Source organism: Rhinoderma darwinii, chromosome 6, assembly GCF_050947455.1.
Source record: "Rhinoderma darwinii isolate aRhiDar2 chromosome 6, aRhiDar2.hap1, whole genome shotgun sequence".
Taxonomy (NCBI): domain Eukaryota; kingdom Metazoa; phylum Chordata; class Amphibia; order Anura; family Rhinodermatidae; genus Rhinoderma; species Rhinoderma darwinii.
In genome coordinates, this window is record NC_134692.1 from 92,743,550 (window position 1) to 92,760,336 (window position 16,787).

Consider the following 16,787-nt stretch of genomic DNA (forward strand, 5'->3'; position numbering starts at 1 on the left):
CCTCGAGACGTGTATTTCTATTGATGAGTCCCTGGTACATTTTAAAGGGAGGGTTCAATTCCGCCAGTACCTGCCGGGTAAGAGAGCAAGGTATGGCGTGAAGATATATAAGCTGCGAGAGTGCATCGGGGTATACCTACAAATTTAGGATATATGAAGGAAAGGCCACCCCCAAACCAGACTGCTTCCTGGACTACAATAGGTACATGGTAGAGGTGGACTTGTCAGATCAAATCCTGAAGCCCTACAGCGCCATGCGGTGTGGTATAAGAAGCTGGCCGGGCACATCATACAGATGGCTTTGTACAATGCGTACGTGCTACGTCGATGTGCAGGCCAGACGGGAACTTTCCTGGAATTTCAAGAGGTGATTATAAAGAACCTAATCTTTAGGGACCAAGAAGGGGGGGCACCCAGTACTTCTGGAAGCGGGGCCACACGCATCGTACCAGGGCGGCAATACTTTCCAGGAGAAGTGCCCCAAACTGGCAAGAAGGGAAAAAGTCAAAAGAGGTGCAAAGTCTGCTATAAGGGATGACACAATATATCAATGTGACACGTGTCCCGAATAACCAGAGCTCTGTATGAAAGAGTGTTTTAAAATTTATCATACATCCCTTGGTTTATAATTTACCCCAATTTTACTTACCCTGACGCCCCCCGCACAGCTTATCCCCCCTCGTCTTTCCCCTCTGAGCCCTGCTGTGTGCCCAGGCAGCTGATAACAGCCACATGTAGGGTATTGCGTACCCAGGAGAACCCACATTACAGTTTATGGGGTGTAGGTCTCCGGTCAAAATGCTCACTACACCTCCAGATGAATGCCTTAAGGGTGTCGTTTTTAAAACGGGGTCACTTCTTGCGGGTTTCAACTGTACTGGTACCTCAGGGGCTTCTGCATACATGACTTCGCACTAGAAAATCCCCAGTAGCCCAAATGGTGGTCCTTTCCTTCTGAGCCCTCCCATGGGCCCAAACGGCAGTTTATCACCACAAATGGGGTATTGCTGCACTCAGAACAAATTGCGCAACAGAATGGGGTATTTTGTTTCTTGTGAAAAGAAGAAATTTTCAGCCAAAACGACATATTATTTGCAAAAATAATTTTGTTTTCATTCCCAGCCCAATTCAAATAAGTTCTGTGAAAAAACTATGGGGTTAAAATGGTCACAACACCCATAAATGAATTCCTTGAGGGGTGTAGTTTCCAAAATGGGGTCACTTCTGGTGGGTTTCTATTGCTTTGATACCTCTGGGACTCTGCAAATGTGACATGGCACCCGAAAACCAATCCAGCAAAATCTGGACTCCAAAGAACAAATAGCGCTCCTTTGCTTTTGAGCCCTCCCATGGGCCCAAACAGCAGTTTATCACCACAAATCGGGTATTGCCGCACTCAGGACAAATTGGGCAACAAAATGGAGTATTTTATTTCTTGTGAAAATAAGAATTTTTCATAAAAAATTACATCTTATTGGAAAAAATGACATTTTTTTTAATGTCACAGCCCAATTGAAATAGGTGTTGTGAAAAAACTGTGCTGTCAAAATGCTAACAACAGCCATAAATGAATTCCTTGAGGGGTGTAGTTTCCAAAATGGGGTCACTTCTGGTGGGTTTCCATTGCTTTGATACCTCTGAGGCTCTGCAAATGCGACATGGCACCCGAAAACCAATCCAGCAAAATCTGGACTCCAACAAACACATAGCGCTCCTTTCCTTCTGAGCCATCCCATGAGCCCAAACGGCAGTTTATCACAAATGACATTTTATTGGAAAAAATGACATTTTTTTCATTTCACAGCCCAATTCAAATACGTGCTGTGAAAAAACTGTGTGGTCAAAATGGTAATAACAACCATAAATGAATTCCTTGAGGAGTGTAGTTTCCAAAATGGGGTCACTATTGGGGGATTCCTACTGTTTTGGCACCTCAACACCTCTTCAAACCTGGCATGCTGCCTAAAATATATTCTAATAAAAAAAGAGGACTCAAAATGCACTAGGTGCTTCTTTGCTTCTAGGGCTTGTGTTTTATTCCACGAGCGCAGTAGAGCCACATGTGGGACATTTCTAAAAACTGCAGAATCTGGACAATACATATTTAATAGTGTTTCTCTGGTAAAACCTTCTGTGTTACAGAAAAAAAAATGAATAAAATTGAAATTCAGCAAGAAAAATGAAATTTGCAAATTTCACCTCCACTTTGCTTTAATTCCTGTGAAATGCCTGAAGGGTTAAAAAAAACTTTCTAAATGCTGTTTTGAATACTTTGAGGGGTCTAGTTTTTAAAATGGGGTGTTTTATCAGGGTTTCTAATACATAGGCCCCTCAAAGCCACTTCAGAACTCAAGAGGTACCTTAAAAAAAAGGCTTTTGAAATTTTCTTAAAAATATGAGAAATTGCTGTTTATGATCTAAGCCTTGTAACGTCCAAGAAAAATAAAAGAATGTTCAAAAAACGATGCCAATCTAAAGTAGACATATGGGAAATGTGAACTAGTAACTATTTTGGGTGGTATAACCGTCTGTTTTACAAGCAGATGCATTTAAATTTTGAAAAATGCAATTTTTTCAAAATTTTCTCTACATTTTGCAATTTTTCATCAATAAACACTGAATATATCGACCAAATTTTACCACGAACATGAAGCCCAATGTGTCACGAGAAAACAATCCCAGAATCACTTGGGTAGGTTTAAGCATTCCGATGTTATTACCACATAAAGTGAAATATGTCAGATTTGAAAAATGGGCTCTGAGCCTTAAGGCCAAAACTAGGCTGCGTCCTTAAGGGGTTAAACCATTTAAAAAGGGGTTTAACTCTTTAGTAACCAGCTTATATTGGGCCTTAACGACGGAGCGAGTTTTTTAATCGTCGCATCTCAAACGCCATACCTTTTTTATTTCTCAGTAGAGTGCTTGTTTTTTGCGGGTCTAGTTGTATTTTTTAATTGCACCATTTTATGGTACTTATAATTTTTTTTATACATTTTTTTGGGGGGGATAATGGATTAAAAACAGAAGTTTCACCATACTTTTTTGCATCTTAAATTAATGCAGTTTACCGTGTGGTATAAATAACATAATAACTGTATTCTGCAGGTAATTACAATTACAGCAATACATTTTATATATTTTTTTATATTTTACTACTTTTGCTTAAGATAAACATTTTCTTTTAAAAGTATTTGTGTAAAGGATCTGCCAGGCACAGCTTCTTTATCAACGCCCATAGGTAATCAGTCTGCACCTGCTTCTAGGTCTGTGAGACTGACTCCATCTTCCACCACTCAGGATGGCAGGCTTAGGAGTGGGAGAGCCTATCGCAGCCTGGCCAGACGGAGCTAGCTCCCGCCCTCTGTCTATTTATACCTGCCTTTCCTGTTCCTCCTTGCTTGTGATTCTTCTCTGTTGGTTTCCTGGCCCTGCTGCAGCTTCTTGTACTATTTGTCCCTGCTTCGTATTGACCCTGGCTTGCTGACTACTCTCCTGCTCTGCGTTTTGTACCTCGTGCTCTCCTGGTTTGACTCGGCTTGTTCACTACTCTCCTGCTCTGCGTTTGGCACCTCGTACTCTCCTGGTTTGACTCGACTCGTTTACTACTCTTGTTGCTCACTGTGTTTCCGTGGGCAACTGCCCCGTTTCCCTTAGGTTCTGTGTTCCCTTGTCTGTTTGTCTGTCGTGCACTTATTGAGTGTAGGGACCGTCGCCCAGGTGTACCCCGTCGCCTAGGGCGGGTCGTTGCAATTAGGCAGGGACTGAGTGGCGGGTAGATTAGGGCTCACTTGTCTGTTTCCCTACCCCCATCATTACAATTTGTTTTTGTGTCACCATATTCTAAGAGCTATAACCTTTTTTTCCCTCCATTATAGTATCTAGTATAATTTTGGAGTACATACAACTTTTTGATCGCTTTTTATTGCAATTTTTGGAAGTCAGGATGAACAGAAAACAGCAATTCTAGCATTGTTTTTACAGCGTTCAACGTACGTGTTTAATAACCTAATAGTTTTATAGTTCGGGTTTTTCAGACGCAGTGATACCAATTATGTGTAGCCTTTTAAAACATTTTTCGTTTTTGGAGGGGAAAAAGTGGGTTTTTACATTTGCAGCCACATAAACACACTATAACGTTACTGCAGTGTCCTGAAAATGAATATACATTACCTCCAGCCAGGACGTGATGTTTATTCAGAATCCTGTCACTTCTGTAGCGTCTCTGTGATATTTACAGCAAGGCAAGCGTAATCTCGTTTGAAATGACAGGTTACATCGTAATCTCGCAAGATTATGCTTGCTGTGCTGTAGTGTCGGGATTGTATTAGCGAAGTGTCAGGAGAATAAATACACATCACGACCTGGCTGGAGGGAATGTATATTCATTGTCAGGACACTGCAGTAACGTTATAGTGTGTTTATGTGGCTGCACATAGCGATATAGCTATATGCAGTGTAGATGAATGGGGAGAAGTGTATGACGCTGATTGGTCAGCGTCATACACTCCTCTGTACAACGCCCACTTGGTCATATAGTAAAACACGCCCAGTTGTCCGTTGAGAAACTCGTTAGCATAAAGCTAATATAGGTCATAACTCCGTCAAAAATGATCATTTTTTTAAATAAAAATCACTGCTGTAATCTACATTACAGCGCCGGTCACATCATGTACAATATAGTTACATAGTTACATAGTTACATAGTTAGTACGGCTGAAAAAAGACACATGTCCATCAAGTTCAACCAAGGGAAGGGAAAAGGGAAGGAAAAATTTCTACACATAGGAGCTAATATTTTTTTGTTCTAGGAAATTATCTAACCCTTTTTTAAAGCCATCTACTGTCCCTGCTGTGACCAGCTCCTGCGGTAGGCTATTCCATAAATTCACAGTTCTCACTGTAAAGAAGCCTTGTCGCCTCTGCAGCTTGAACCTTTTTTTCTCCAGACGGAGGGAGTGCCCCCTTGTTTTTTGAGGGGGTTTTACAAGGAACAGGATTTCACCATATTTTTTGTATGTGCCATTAATATATTTATATAAGTTAATCATGTCCCCCCTTAGTCGTCTTTTTTCAAGGCTAAATAGGTTTAATTCTTTCAATCTTTCCTCATAACTTAAATTCTCCATGCCCCTTATTAGCTTCGTTGCTCTTCTTTGTATTTTTTCCAACTCCAGGGCATCCTTTCTATGAACTGGAGCCCAGAACTGAACTGCATATTCTAGATGAGGCCTCACTAATGCTTTGTAAAGTGGCATTATTACATCCCTGTCCCGCGAGTCCATGCCTCTTTTAATACACGACAATATCCTGCTGGCCTTTGAAGCAGCTGATTGACACTGCATGCTGTTATTGAGTTTATGATTTACAAGTACACCCAGATCCTTCTCAACAAGTGAATCCGCCAGTGTAGCGCCCCCTAGGACATATGATGCATGCAGGTTGTTGGTACCAAGATGCATAACTTTACATTTATCTACATTAAACTTCATTTGCCAAGTGGACGCCCAAACACTTAGTTTGTTTAAATCTGCCTGTAATTCATGAACATCTTCCATAGTCTGAACTATATTACATAGCTTGGTGTCATCTGCAAAAATAGAAATAGTGCTATTAATCCCTTCCTCTATATCATTAATAAATAAGTTGAATAATAGTGGTCCCAGCACTGAACCCTGGGGTACACCACTTATAACCGGGGACCATTCAGAGAAGGAATCATTGACCACAACCCTCTGGATACGGTCCTTGAGCCAATTCTCAATCCAATTACAAACTATATTTTCTAAACCTATAGTCCTTAATTTACCCATTAGGCGTCTATGGGGGACAGTGTCAAATGCCTTTGCAAAGTCCAAAAACACTAAATCCACAGCGGCCCCTCTGTCTAGACTTCTGCTCACCTCTTCATAAAAACAGATTAGGTTAGTTTGACAACTTCTGTCCTTAGTAAAACCGTGCTGGCTGTCACTTATAATGCTATTTATTGTCACATAATCCTGTATATAGTCCCTCAATAGCCCCTCAAACATTTTCCCCACGATGGATGTTAAGCTTACTGGTCTATAATTACCCGGGGAAGACCTAGAGCCCTTTTTGAAAATAGGCACCACATTTGCCCTGCGCCAGTCCCTTGGCACTATACCAGTCACTAGAGATTCTCTGAATATTATGAAAAGGGGGACAGAAATAACTGAACTAAGCTCTTTAAGAATTCTAGGGTGTAACCCATCTGGTCCCGGAGCCTTGTGCACATTTATTTTATTTAATTTAGCTTGGACCATCTCTACATTCATCCAATTCAGTATATCAACTGATATATTAACAGCACTGGCACCGGCTACATCAGCTGCTCTTTCTTCTGTTGTATATACAGAGCTAAAGAACCCATTTAGTAACTCTGCCTTCTCTTGATCCCCTGTGATCAACTCCCCATTACCATTATCTAGGGGTCCTACATGTTCAGACCTTGGCTTTTTTGCATTTATATGCTTGAAGAATTTTTTAGGATTTGTTTTACTATCCTTGGCCACCTGCCTTTCATTTTGTATTTTTGCTAATTTTATTACATTTTTACAGATTTTATTAAGCTCTTTATATTTTACAAAGGCTACAGCTGTACCCTCAGATTTGTATTTTTTAAATGCCCTTTTTTTGTCATGTATTGCCCCTTTCACAGAAGGTGTAAGCCATGTGGGGTTTAATTTGAGTCGTTTATACTTATTACCTGTAGGAATAAATTTTGCACTATAATAACTCAAAGTAGATTTGAAAATCTCCCATTTATCATTTGTTCCATTATTTGACATTAGTTCTTCCCAGTCTATATCCTGAATTGCAGCCCTCATCCTGGGGAAATTGACTTTCTTAAAATTAAATGTTTTTGCCCTCCCAGCCTGCGTTTGTTTTTTACAGTATAGGTAAAATGTAACTATATTATGATCACTGTTACCGAGGTTTTCACGAACATTGACATTCCCAACAAGATCTGCATTATTAGAAATGACCAGATCCAACAGAGCTTCACCTCTAGTCGGGTCTTCCACAAACTGGCCCATAAAATTTTCCTGCAATAGGTTGAGGAAATGTCTCCCCTTTGCAGTTGAAGCCGAACCATGACACCAATTAATATCCCGGAAATTAAAATCTCCCATTATCACTACAGTACCCGCCTGTGCAGCCCGCTCCATCTGTTTATATATCTGACCTTCCATCTCCTCAGTTATATTGGGGGGTCTATAGATTACACCAAAAGTAATTTTTTCAGTGTTTACCTCCCTTTCTAGTTCCACCCACAAGGTTTCAACCTCCTCACAGTCTTGACCCACTATTGTCTCTTTCACACTCGCCTTCATATCACTTCTCACATACAGACATACACCACCACCTTTCCTATTTGTCCTGTCTTTACGAAAAAGTGTAAAACCCTGTAGATTTACAGCCCAGTCATGTGAAGAGTCCAGCCATGTTTCAGCAACACCAACTATATCTATATTTTCTTCCAGTATCAAGGCCTCCAGCTCCCCCATTTTGCTTGCTAGACTTCTGGCATTTGTGAACATACACTTTAACTTGCCTGTCAGTTTTTCACTTTTATTATCAGAAATGTGATTTGACATTAATCGGTCCTTTTTATTTACACTGATGTTTTGTAACGAAAGGATCTCCTTATCTTGTTGTCTAGTCCTCTCCCCACATTCTGTTTCTCCCCCCACCAATATAGTCTGACCCCTCTCTAACCTGGCTACCCCTTTTTTTTCTACATTGACCTCCCTCCTCAGCCCTAGTTTAAATACTCCGCCACCCCAGCTAGAATTCTCTCCCCCAGCACAGCGGACCCCCTTCCATTTAGGTGCAAATCATCTGCAGAATACAGTTTGTACCCCAATGAAAAGTCAGCCCAGTGCTCTAGGAACCCAAATCCTTCTCCTCTACACCAAGACTTCAGCCATGCATTTAACTCCCTAAGCTCCCGCTGTCTTTCCTGTGATGCGCATGGCATATACGTCATTTATAATGTGGTGACAGAGCCTCTTTAACCCCTTCCCGCCGGATCACGTATATAAACGTCATTAAAATCAGTGGCTTACCGCCTTTTCACGTAAATGTACGTCATGGAGATGAAGCTGGCTCAGGAGCTGAGCCAGCGACATCACCACCGGGTGACAGCTGTATGTTACAGCTGGCACCCTAAGGTATCGGCCAGGACCGGAGCTAGCCTCCGATCCGACCGATTAACCCCTCACATGCTGCATTCAATAGAGATCGCAGCATGTGAGGAGTTTATAGCCACCGGCACCCCAGCAACGTGATCGCTGGGTTGCCGGTGGCTGCAAAGGCGATCGGAGGGCTAATGCTTACCTCCCGATCAGCCTGTAACGGAATCCTCCTATGCCCCGTCGTCCGCGGGGCCCAGGAGGCTTCCGGTAACATCGGCAAGATGGCGCCGGCTCAGAAGCTGAGCCGGTGTCATCAGCAGTGGGTGTCCGCTGTATGTTACAGCGGACACCCCGATCTATCGCCAGGAACCGCTGCATCCTAGAGGTTTGTAGAAAATCGGCAGCCTTGCCATGCGATGGCAAGGCTGGCGACTGCTACTATGGCAACAGGAGCCCTAACAATGGACTCCTGTCTGCCATTACGTAAGCTGATTAGGCCCCGCCCAGAGGCGGAGCCTGATCGGCTTGCTGTCAGTGAACAACTGACAGTTCCAATACATTGAACTACATAGGTAGTGCAATGTATTAGAACATCAAACAAATAGTTGGACATTCAAGTCCCCTAGTGGGACTAAAGAAAAGTGTAAAAAAAAGTGTAAAAATAAAAGTTGGAAAACATACAATAAAAGTTTCAAATAATAACACAAAACACAATCGCCCTTTTTCCCTTATAAGTCATTTATTATTGAAAAAAATAATAAAGCCATACATATTTGGTATCGCAGCGACCGTAACGACCTGAACTATAAAAATATTATGTTATTTATCCAGCGCAGTGAACGCCGTAAAAAAAAACTCAAAAACACTGCCATAATTACTGTTTTTTTGGTCACTGTCTTCCAAAAATTGAAATAAAAAGTGATCAAAAAGTCGCATGTATCCAAAAATGGTACCGATAAAATCTATACCTCGTCTCGCAAAAAAACAAGCCCTCACACAGCTCCATCGATGAAAAAATGTAAAAGTTATGGCTCTCACAACTTGGCAACAGAAAAAATACATTCTCTTTCCAAAAGTAATTTTATTGTGCAAAAAGTTATAAAAAAGTTCTATAAATTTGGTATCGCCGTACGGTGAACGGTGTATATAAAAAAAAAAGTGGCACAAGCTGGGCATGACATATTTGACACTGAATTGGCATATCTAGGGAAACATTTTAATTTGTACCTTCCGCAGCGCAATCATTTATGGAAAAGACACGTGGGGTGAAAATGCTCACTACACCTCTTAATAAATGCCTTGAGGGGTGCAGTTTCCAAAATGGGGTCACTTCTCAGGGGTTTCTTTTATTATTTCACATCAAAGCCTCTGCAATTGTGAACCAATACTTTATAAGTCGCCAAATTAGGCCTCAATTTTACATGGTACTCTTTCACTCCTGAGCCCTGTCGAATGTCCAGGCAAAAGATTAGGGCCACATGTAGGGTGATTCTAAAACAGGGAAACACCGCATAATAATTGAGAGCTGTCTTGTTATGGTGGCACAAGCTGGGCACCACATATTGGCGTATCTAAGGAAAAATTCCCATTTTCATTCTCCCACATCGTGTGCACACGAATTTCTGCAAAACACCTGTGGGGTTAACATGCTCATTACACCCCTAGGTGAATACCTTGAGGGTGTTGTTTCCAAAATGGGGTCACTTCTGGGGGGGATCCACTGTTTTGGTCCCACAGGGACTTTGCAAATGCGACATAGCGACCAGAAACCAAATGCAGCAAAATCTGTACACCAAAAGCAAATGGCGCTCCTTCCCTTCTGAGGCCTGCCGTGTGCCCAAACAGCATTTTACGACCACGTGTGGGGTATTGCCGTACTCCAGAGAAGTTGCTTTACAAGCGTTGGGGTTCTTTTTTTCCTTTATTTGTTGAGAAAATTAAAAATTTGGAGCTAAAGCTACGTCTTATTGAAGAAAAAGGATTTTTTTTATTTTCACTGCCCAATTCTAATAAAATCTATGAAACACCTGTGGGGGCAAAATGCTCACTACACCCCTAGATAGATTCCTCAAGGGGTGTCGTTTTCTCAATGGAGTCACTTTTTTGGCGTTTTCACTGTTTTGGTACCTCAGGGGCTTTGCAAATGCGACATGGCCTCCGCAAACCATTCCTGCTAAATTTGAGCTCCAAAAGCCAAATGGCGCTCTTTCCCTTCTAAGCTCCGCCGTGTGTCCAAACATCCGTTTATAACCACATGTGGGGTATTGTTTTACTCGGAAGAAATTGCTTTACAAATGTTGTGGTGCTTTTTCTCCTTTAGTCCTCGTGGAAATTAGAAAAAATTAGCTAAACCTACATTATCTTTGAAAGAATGACGATTTTTATTTTCACAGCCTACTTCCAATAATTTCTGCAAAAAAGCTGCGGGGTCAAAATGCTCACTATACCCCTAGATAATTTCTTCAAGGGGTGTAGTTTCCAAAATGGGGTCACTTTTGGTGGATTTCCACTGTTTTGCCACCGAAAGAGCCCTTGAAACCTGACATGGTGCCTAAAATATTTTCTAATAAAAAGGAGGCCCAAAATCCACTGGGTGCTCCTTTGCTTCTGAGGCCGGTGCTTCAGTCCATTACCACACTAGGGCCACATGTGGGATATTTCTAAAAACTGCAGAATCTGGGCAATAAATATTGAGTTGCGTTTCTCTGGTAAAAACTTCTGTGTTACAAAAAAAATAGAATAAAAATGAATTTCTGCAAAAAAAAATGAAATTTGAAAATTTCACCTCTACGTTGCTTTAATTCCTGTGAAACGTTTAAAGGGTTAAGAAACTTTCTAAATGCTGTTTTGAATACTTTGAGGGGTGAAGATTTTAAAATGGGGTGACTTTTTGGCGGTTTCTAATATATAAGGCCCTAAAAGCCGCTTCACAACTGAACTGGCCCCTGTAAAAATAGCCTTTTGAAATTTTCTTGAAAATGTGAGAAATTGCTTCTAAAGTTCTAAGCCTTGTAACGTCCTAGAAAAATAAAAGTATGTTCAAAAAACGATGCCAATCTAAAGTAGACATATGGGGGATGTTAATTAGCAACAATTTTGTGTGGTATAACTGCCTGTCTTACAAGCAGATACATTTACATTTAGAAAAATGCTAATTTTTGAAATTTTTCACCAAATTTTGGTGTTTTTCACTGGTAAATATTGAATTTATCGACCACATGTTTCCACTATCATAAAGTCCAATGTGTCACGAGAAAACAATCTCAGAATCGCTTTGATAGATAAAAGCGTTCCGGAGTTATTACCACATAAAGTGAAATATGTCAGATTTGAAAAAATGGGTCTGGTCCTGAAGGCCAAAATGAGCTTGGTCCTGAAGGGGTTAAAGTTCTCCTATTGTTTTGTTTTCCGAGCTGACTCATCAGTGTCTGCCTGTGTTTCAAGCAATAGTCACAGTGAGCCAGCTTTTGGAGAAGCAACAACAATTACAACAGTTATATGTTTCGCTCTACCTTTCATTGGTAGGGAGAGCAGAGTCCTAAAGCCGGCGTGTCAGGCAAAAATTACAGCAAGTCAGCTGTTGTATTGGAGGAGCAGAGGTTTAGTATACCGCTCTCTCCCTGTATGGTCACTGCGAGTGGGCGTGCTAATCTCGCTAGTCTAATATATTTACCCCGCTGTGCGATCGCTGTAATTAAGAGGAATGGGGTAAGTATGGTTCAAGGCTATGCCTCTAGAAGAAGCTGATTGACGTCAGCGAAACGCACATTGGGACAAACCCGGCTGTAGGTTAGGGACAGCACAATCAAGGGATAGTTCAATAATGCTTATAGCCTTGAACCATACTGGGTAATGAAATAAGAAGTTTAAAGATCCCAAAGAGATGTTTCTTACTTTTATCATGTACTTTATTCCACTTGGTGAATGTCGTAAGAAAAAATATAAAAAATTGAATGGAAAACAATTCTAGAATTGCTGTCTTTTGGTCACATCTCCTCCCAAAACATTGAATAAAAGTGCTCAAAAGTCATATTTATCCCAAATGGCTCCAATTAAAATTACTGCCTGTCCCACAAAAAAGAAGCCCTCACATAGCTTTGTCGACGGAAACATTTTTTAAAAAGTTATCGCTCCACAAATAGCAAGTTATTTTTTTAAAAATGTGATTTTATTGTGCAAAAGCTGTAACAAAAAAAACCTTAAAAAATTGGGTTTCGCTGTAATCTTATTGACCCGCAGAATAAAGTTAACATGTAATTTATGACACACGTCAAATGCCAGAAAAAAATAATAAAAAACTATTCTTGAATTGTTGTTTTTTGTCATCTCCTCTTCCAAAAAATTAAATAAAAATGATCAAAAAGTTGCATGTGTCCCAAAATGGTATTAATAAAATCTAAAACTTGTGTCACAAAGTACAAGCCCTCAAACAGCTCCATCGACCAAAAAATAAAAAAGTTATGGCTCTAGTAAAGCGTGGATAAAAAAACATCCTGATGTGCATGCCAGAGGGAAACATTCCTTCCTGTAGTAAAAGAACAAAAACTTGATATAGCCGTAATCGTACAGACCCGCCAAATAAAGTTAACATGTCATTTATATTGTACAGTGTACACCATAATTTTTTTTTATAGAGAACAGTGCCAGAATCACCTTACGTCCCAAAAAATGGAATAAAAAGTGATCAAAATGGCACGTCCCGAAAATGGTAGCAATAAAAACGACAGCTTGTCTTGCAAATAAAATCCCTCATACAGCTGCGTGGATGGAACAACATAATGTTATAGCTCTAGTAAGGTGAGGGTGAAATAATATCCTGATATGCAAGGCAGATGTGAACAATCCTTCAGTTTTAAGAAGTGGTTTTCAAGGACCTAATATTTTGGGATCAAGGAATGGGAGATCCCAAGCACATTTTATGGAAACAAGGGCACCCGTATTATACCATGGCAACTCTTTCCCAGCAAGGTTTCCCAAACTACAAAGAAAGGAAGGTCCCAAATAAGGTGTAGAGTGTGAGTAAACACTGGCCTGTGCATAAAGATTGCTTCAAAGCGTACCACACATCTATGAATTATTAATTTTATTATTTACCCCATTATACCACCATATTATGCCCTGATGTACTAAGCCCAGATTACATATGCCCCCACATTATAAACTGGAATACCAGTAAAACACCAAACAAAACTACTACCAAGCAAAATCCGAGATCCTAAAGCCAAATGCTGCTCCAACCCTTCTAAGCCATACTGTGTGCCCAAACAGCCATTTATCCATATATATGGCATTGCCGTATCTGGGAGAACATGCAATAACAATTTATGTGATATGTGTCTTCAATGGCACAAACTGGGCACAACATATTGCGCACTGAATGGCAGATTAGTGGAAATATTGCACTTTTCACTTTGCATCATCCGTTGTGCAATAATTTCTAAAGAAAAACACCTGTGGAGTCTAAAGGCTCATTCACCACTTGATAACTGCCTTCAGGGGTGTAGTTTCCAAAATGGGGTCACTTCTCAGAGGTTACTTTTGCTATTGCACATCAGAGCCCTGCAATTGTGAACGAATACTGTGCAAATCGCTAAATTAAGCATCAAATGCGTATGGTGCTCATTTACTCCTATACCCTGTCGTATGTCCGGGCAAAAGATTAGTGCCACATATAGTGTTTCTAAAACCAGGAAACACTGTATAATAGTTAGAGAGCTGTCTTTTAATGGTGGCACAAGCTGGTCACAGCATATTGGGCACTAAAATGGCACATCTATTGAAAAATGGACACTTCCACTCTGCAACATCAACTGCACACTAATTTACACTTGTGGGGTCAACATACTCACTACACCCCTAGATGAATGCCTTTAGGTGTAGTTTATAAAATGGGGTCACTTTTGTTTTGGTACGTTAGGGGTTTTGCAAATGTGACCTGCACATACCATTACAGCAAAATCTAAGCTCCAAAAGCCAAATGGCACGCCTTCCCTTCTTAGCCCTTCTGTGTGTGTTCATGACCGCATATTCGGGTATTGCCATAATCTGGAGACATTGCTTTACAAAATTGTGTGGCTTTTACTCTTTTATTCCTCGTGAAAATAAAAGATTTTGAGCTAAAACTATATCTCTTTGGGAAAAAAAATGTTCTTTTTCACAGTGCAATTTAGCAAAAAAAAACAAAACCTGTGGGGTCACTATATCCCTAGATGATTACTTCCAGATGTGTCATTTCCCAAATGGAGTAATTTCTCAAGGGTTTCCACTGTATTGGTACCTAAAGAGCTCTGCAAATGTGACATAGCTCCCAGAAATCAATCTAGCAAAATTTGCATTCCAAAAGCCAAATGGTGCTCCTTCCCTTCTGAGCCCTGCCGTGTGCCCATACAGCAGTTTATGACTACATATGAGGTAATACTCTACTCAGGAAAAATTGCTTTGCAAATGTTGGGGTTCTTTTTCTCTTTATTTCTTGTGAAAAAAAAATATTATTCATTTTCACTGTCTAATGCTAATCAATTCAGCAAAATACCTGTTGGGTCAAATGCTCACTATACCCCTAGATAGTTTTCTCAAGGGGTGTACTTTCCCAAATATAGTCACTTTTCAGGGGTTTCCATTGTAGTGGTAACTCGGGGGCTCTGCAAATGTGACATCGCACCCAGAAACCTAATCCTTTAAAATTTGCGCTCAAAACCCAAATGGCGCTTCTTCTCTTCTGAGCCCTGCCGTGTGTCCAAACAGCAGTTTATGACTACATGTGAGTTATTTACGTACCCATGTGACATTGCTTTACAAATGTTGTAGGCTTATTCTCCTTTATTCCTGGTGGAAAATTAAAATGGTTTAGATAAAACCACAAATTCAATTTTTCGACAGCCCATTTCTAATAAAATCTATTAAACACCTGTGGGGGTCATGCTCACTGCACCCCTTAATGAGTTCCTTCCAAAAAGGGGCCTTTTATGGGTGTGTCTTATGTTTTGCCACCTCAAAATCTCAGAAAACCTATAATGGATCCCATAAAACATCCTAATTAAAAGGAGGCTGTGCTCCTTCATTTTGGAGGGCTGTGTTGCAGTCAAGTAGCACACTAGGGCCACATATGGGATACTTCTTAAAACTGCAGAATCAGCTTAACTAATATTGAGTTGCATTTCTCTATTAACACTTGCTGTGTTACAGGTAAAAAAGGATTATATTAAAATATCTGCAAAAAAACGTTAATTTTCAAATTTCACTTATTTTGCTTTCATTCCTTTCAAACGCCTAAAAGGTTGGGAAACTTCTAAAACTGTGTTTTGAATATTTTTATGGGTGCAGTTTTTAAAAAGGGGTGACTTATAGGGGGTTCTGACATATAGAGCCCTCAATGTCACTTCAGAACTGAATTGGTCCCTAAAAAAATTAGGTTTTGGAGATGTTCTTGAAAATATTAAAAATTGCTGCTAAACTTATAAGACTTGTAGCGTCCTAGAAAAAAAAAAGGGACGTTCAAATAAATGATTCTAAGATAAAGTAGACATATTGTAAATGCTAACTAGTAACTATTTTGTGTGGTATTATGGTCTGTCTTACAAGCAGATACTTTAATATTTAGAAAAATGCTAATGTTTCCAAATTTTCTCTACATTTTGGTGTTTTTTTACAAAAAAAAACACAAATGTATCGACCAAATTTTACTACTAACATAAAATACAATATGTCCTGACAAAACAATCTCAGAATTGCTTGGATAAGTAAAAACACTACAAAGTTATTACCACATAAAGTTGACACGTCAGATTTGAAAAATGAAGATCTGTCAGGTTAGTTAAAATGAGCTGCAGCGGAAAGGGGTTAAAGGCTATGTACTCATATGAACTAAAACATTTTTTACAGGTACAGTGTCTTTGATGTGCCTTAAAGTAATTTTTGACTCGATTATACCTTTTAAATGTAGGTAAAAAGGTAGGTGATTTCAGTTTAGATGACTTTTCCCAGCTTTTTTTTTTCTTCTTTTTTTTCATTTTAATGTAATAAGATTAACAAAAATGACACTTTCAAACTATTCTGTGCATTCTTGGTCTCTGTGTTTTTGTAGGTGTTTCTATGGTTAGGTTATAATTAATCACATCAAAAGAAAAAAATTATCAGGCATGAATACAGTCTCTCATTCCAGTTTAGGGAGGGTGGAAAGTTGTGTCATAATTTCTGTAAAATGTTTGCGTTTCTTTAATTTATAGAAATAGTATTCAATTGGACCCAGATCCTGTGAGAGTTGTGGCTATCATACTCATCATTACAGTAGAAGTTCTGATGACCTCCACTGTATTATCAATAAAAAGCAGGTGAGTACCTCGATGTATAATAGAATACGTTTTTTCATATTTATAATAATTAATTTGGGGAAAAGGTACCATTCAAAATCAAGGGCAATTTGCAAATTGGCTGGATAACTTTTTTTTCTTTTTTCAGTAATTAAAATTAATTATGTGCCTGTCAAATTAATACTGTGTCATTAAAGGGTTATGCCCATCTACAAAAATCTATCTATTAAGCTTACCCTTCTAAAGATATACATTTTTGTAATTACCTTTCTCTATCCCAGCGATGTCGTTTTCGGGATATTCTTTCTTCTTCTCGCCGTCT

The 16,787-nt window shown here is 39.7% G+C and overlaps 1 protein-coding gene across 4 annotated transcripts in view; it reads left to right on the plus strand.

Annotated features, from left to right (window-relative positions):
* The window catches only part of PGAP1 (post-GPI attachment to proteins inositol deacylase 1), a 734,955-nt gene that overhangs the window by 685,441 nt on the left and 32,727 nt on the right, over positions 1 to 16,787 (plus strand). For all 4 annotated transcript variants that reach the window (XM_075830035.1, XM_075830037.1, XM_075830034.1 and 1 more), the window contains one exon: positions 16,382 to 16,486. In XM_075830035.1, the coding sequence (XP_075686150.1) occupies positions 16,382 to 16,486 (105 nt within the window). The remainder of the gene's footprint in view (positions 1 to 16,381; positions 16,487 to 16,787) is intronic.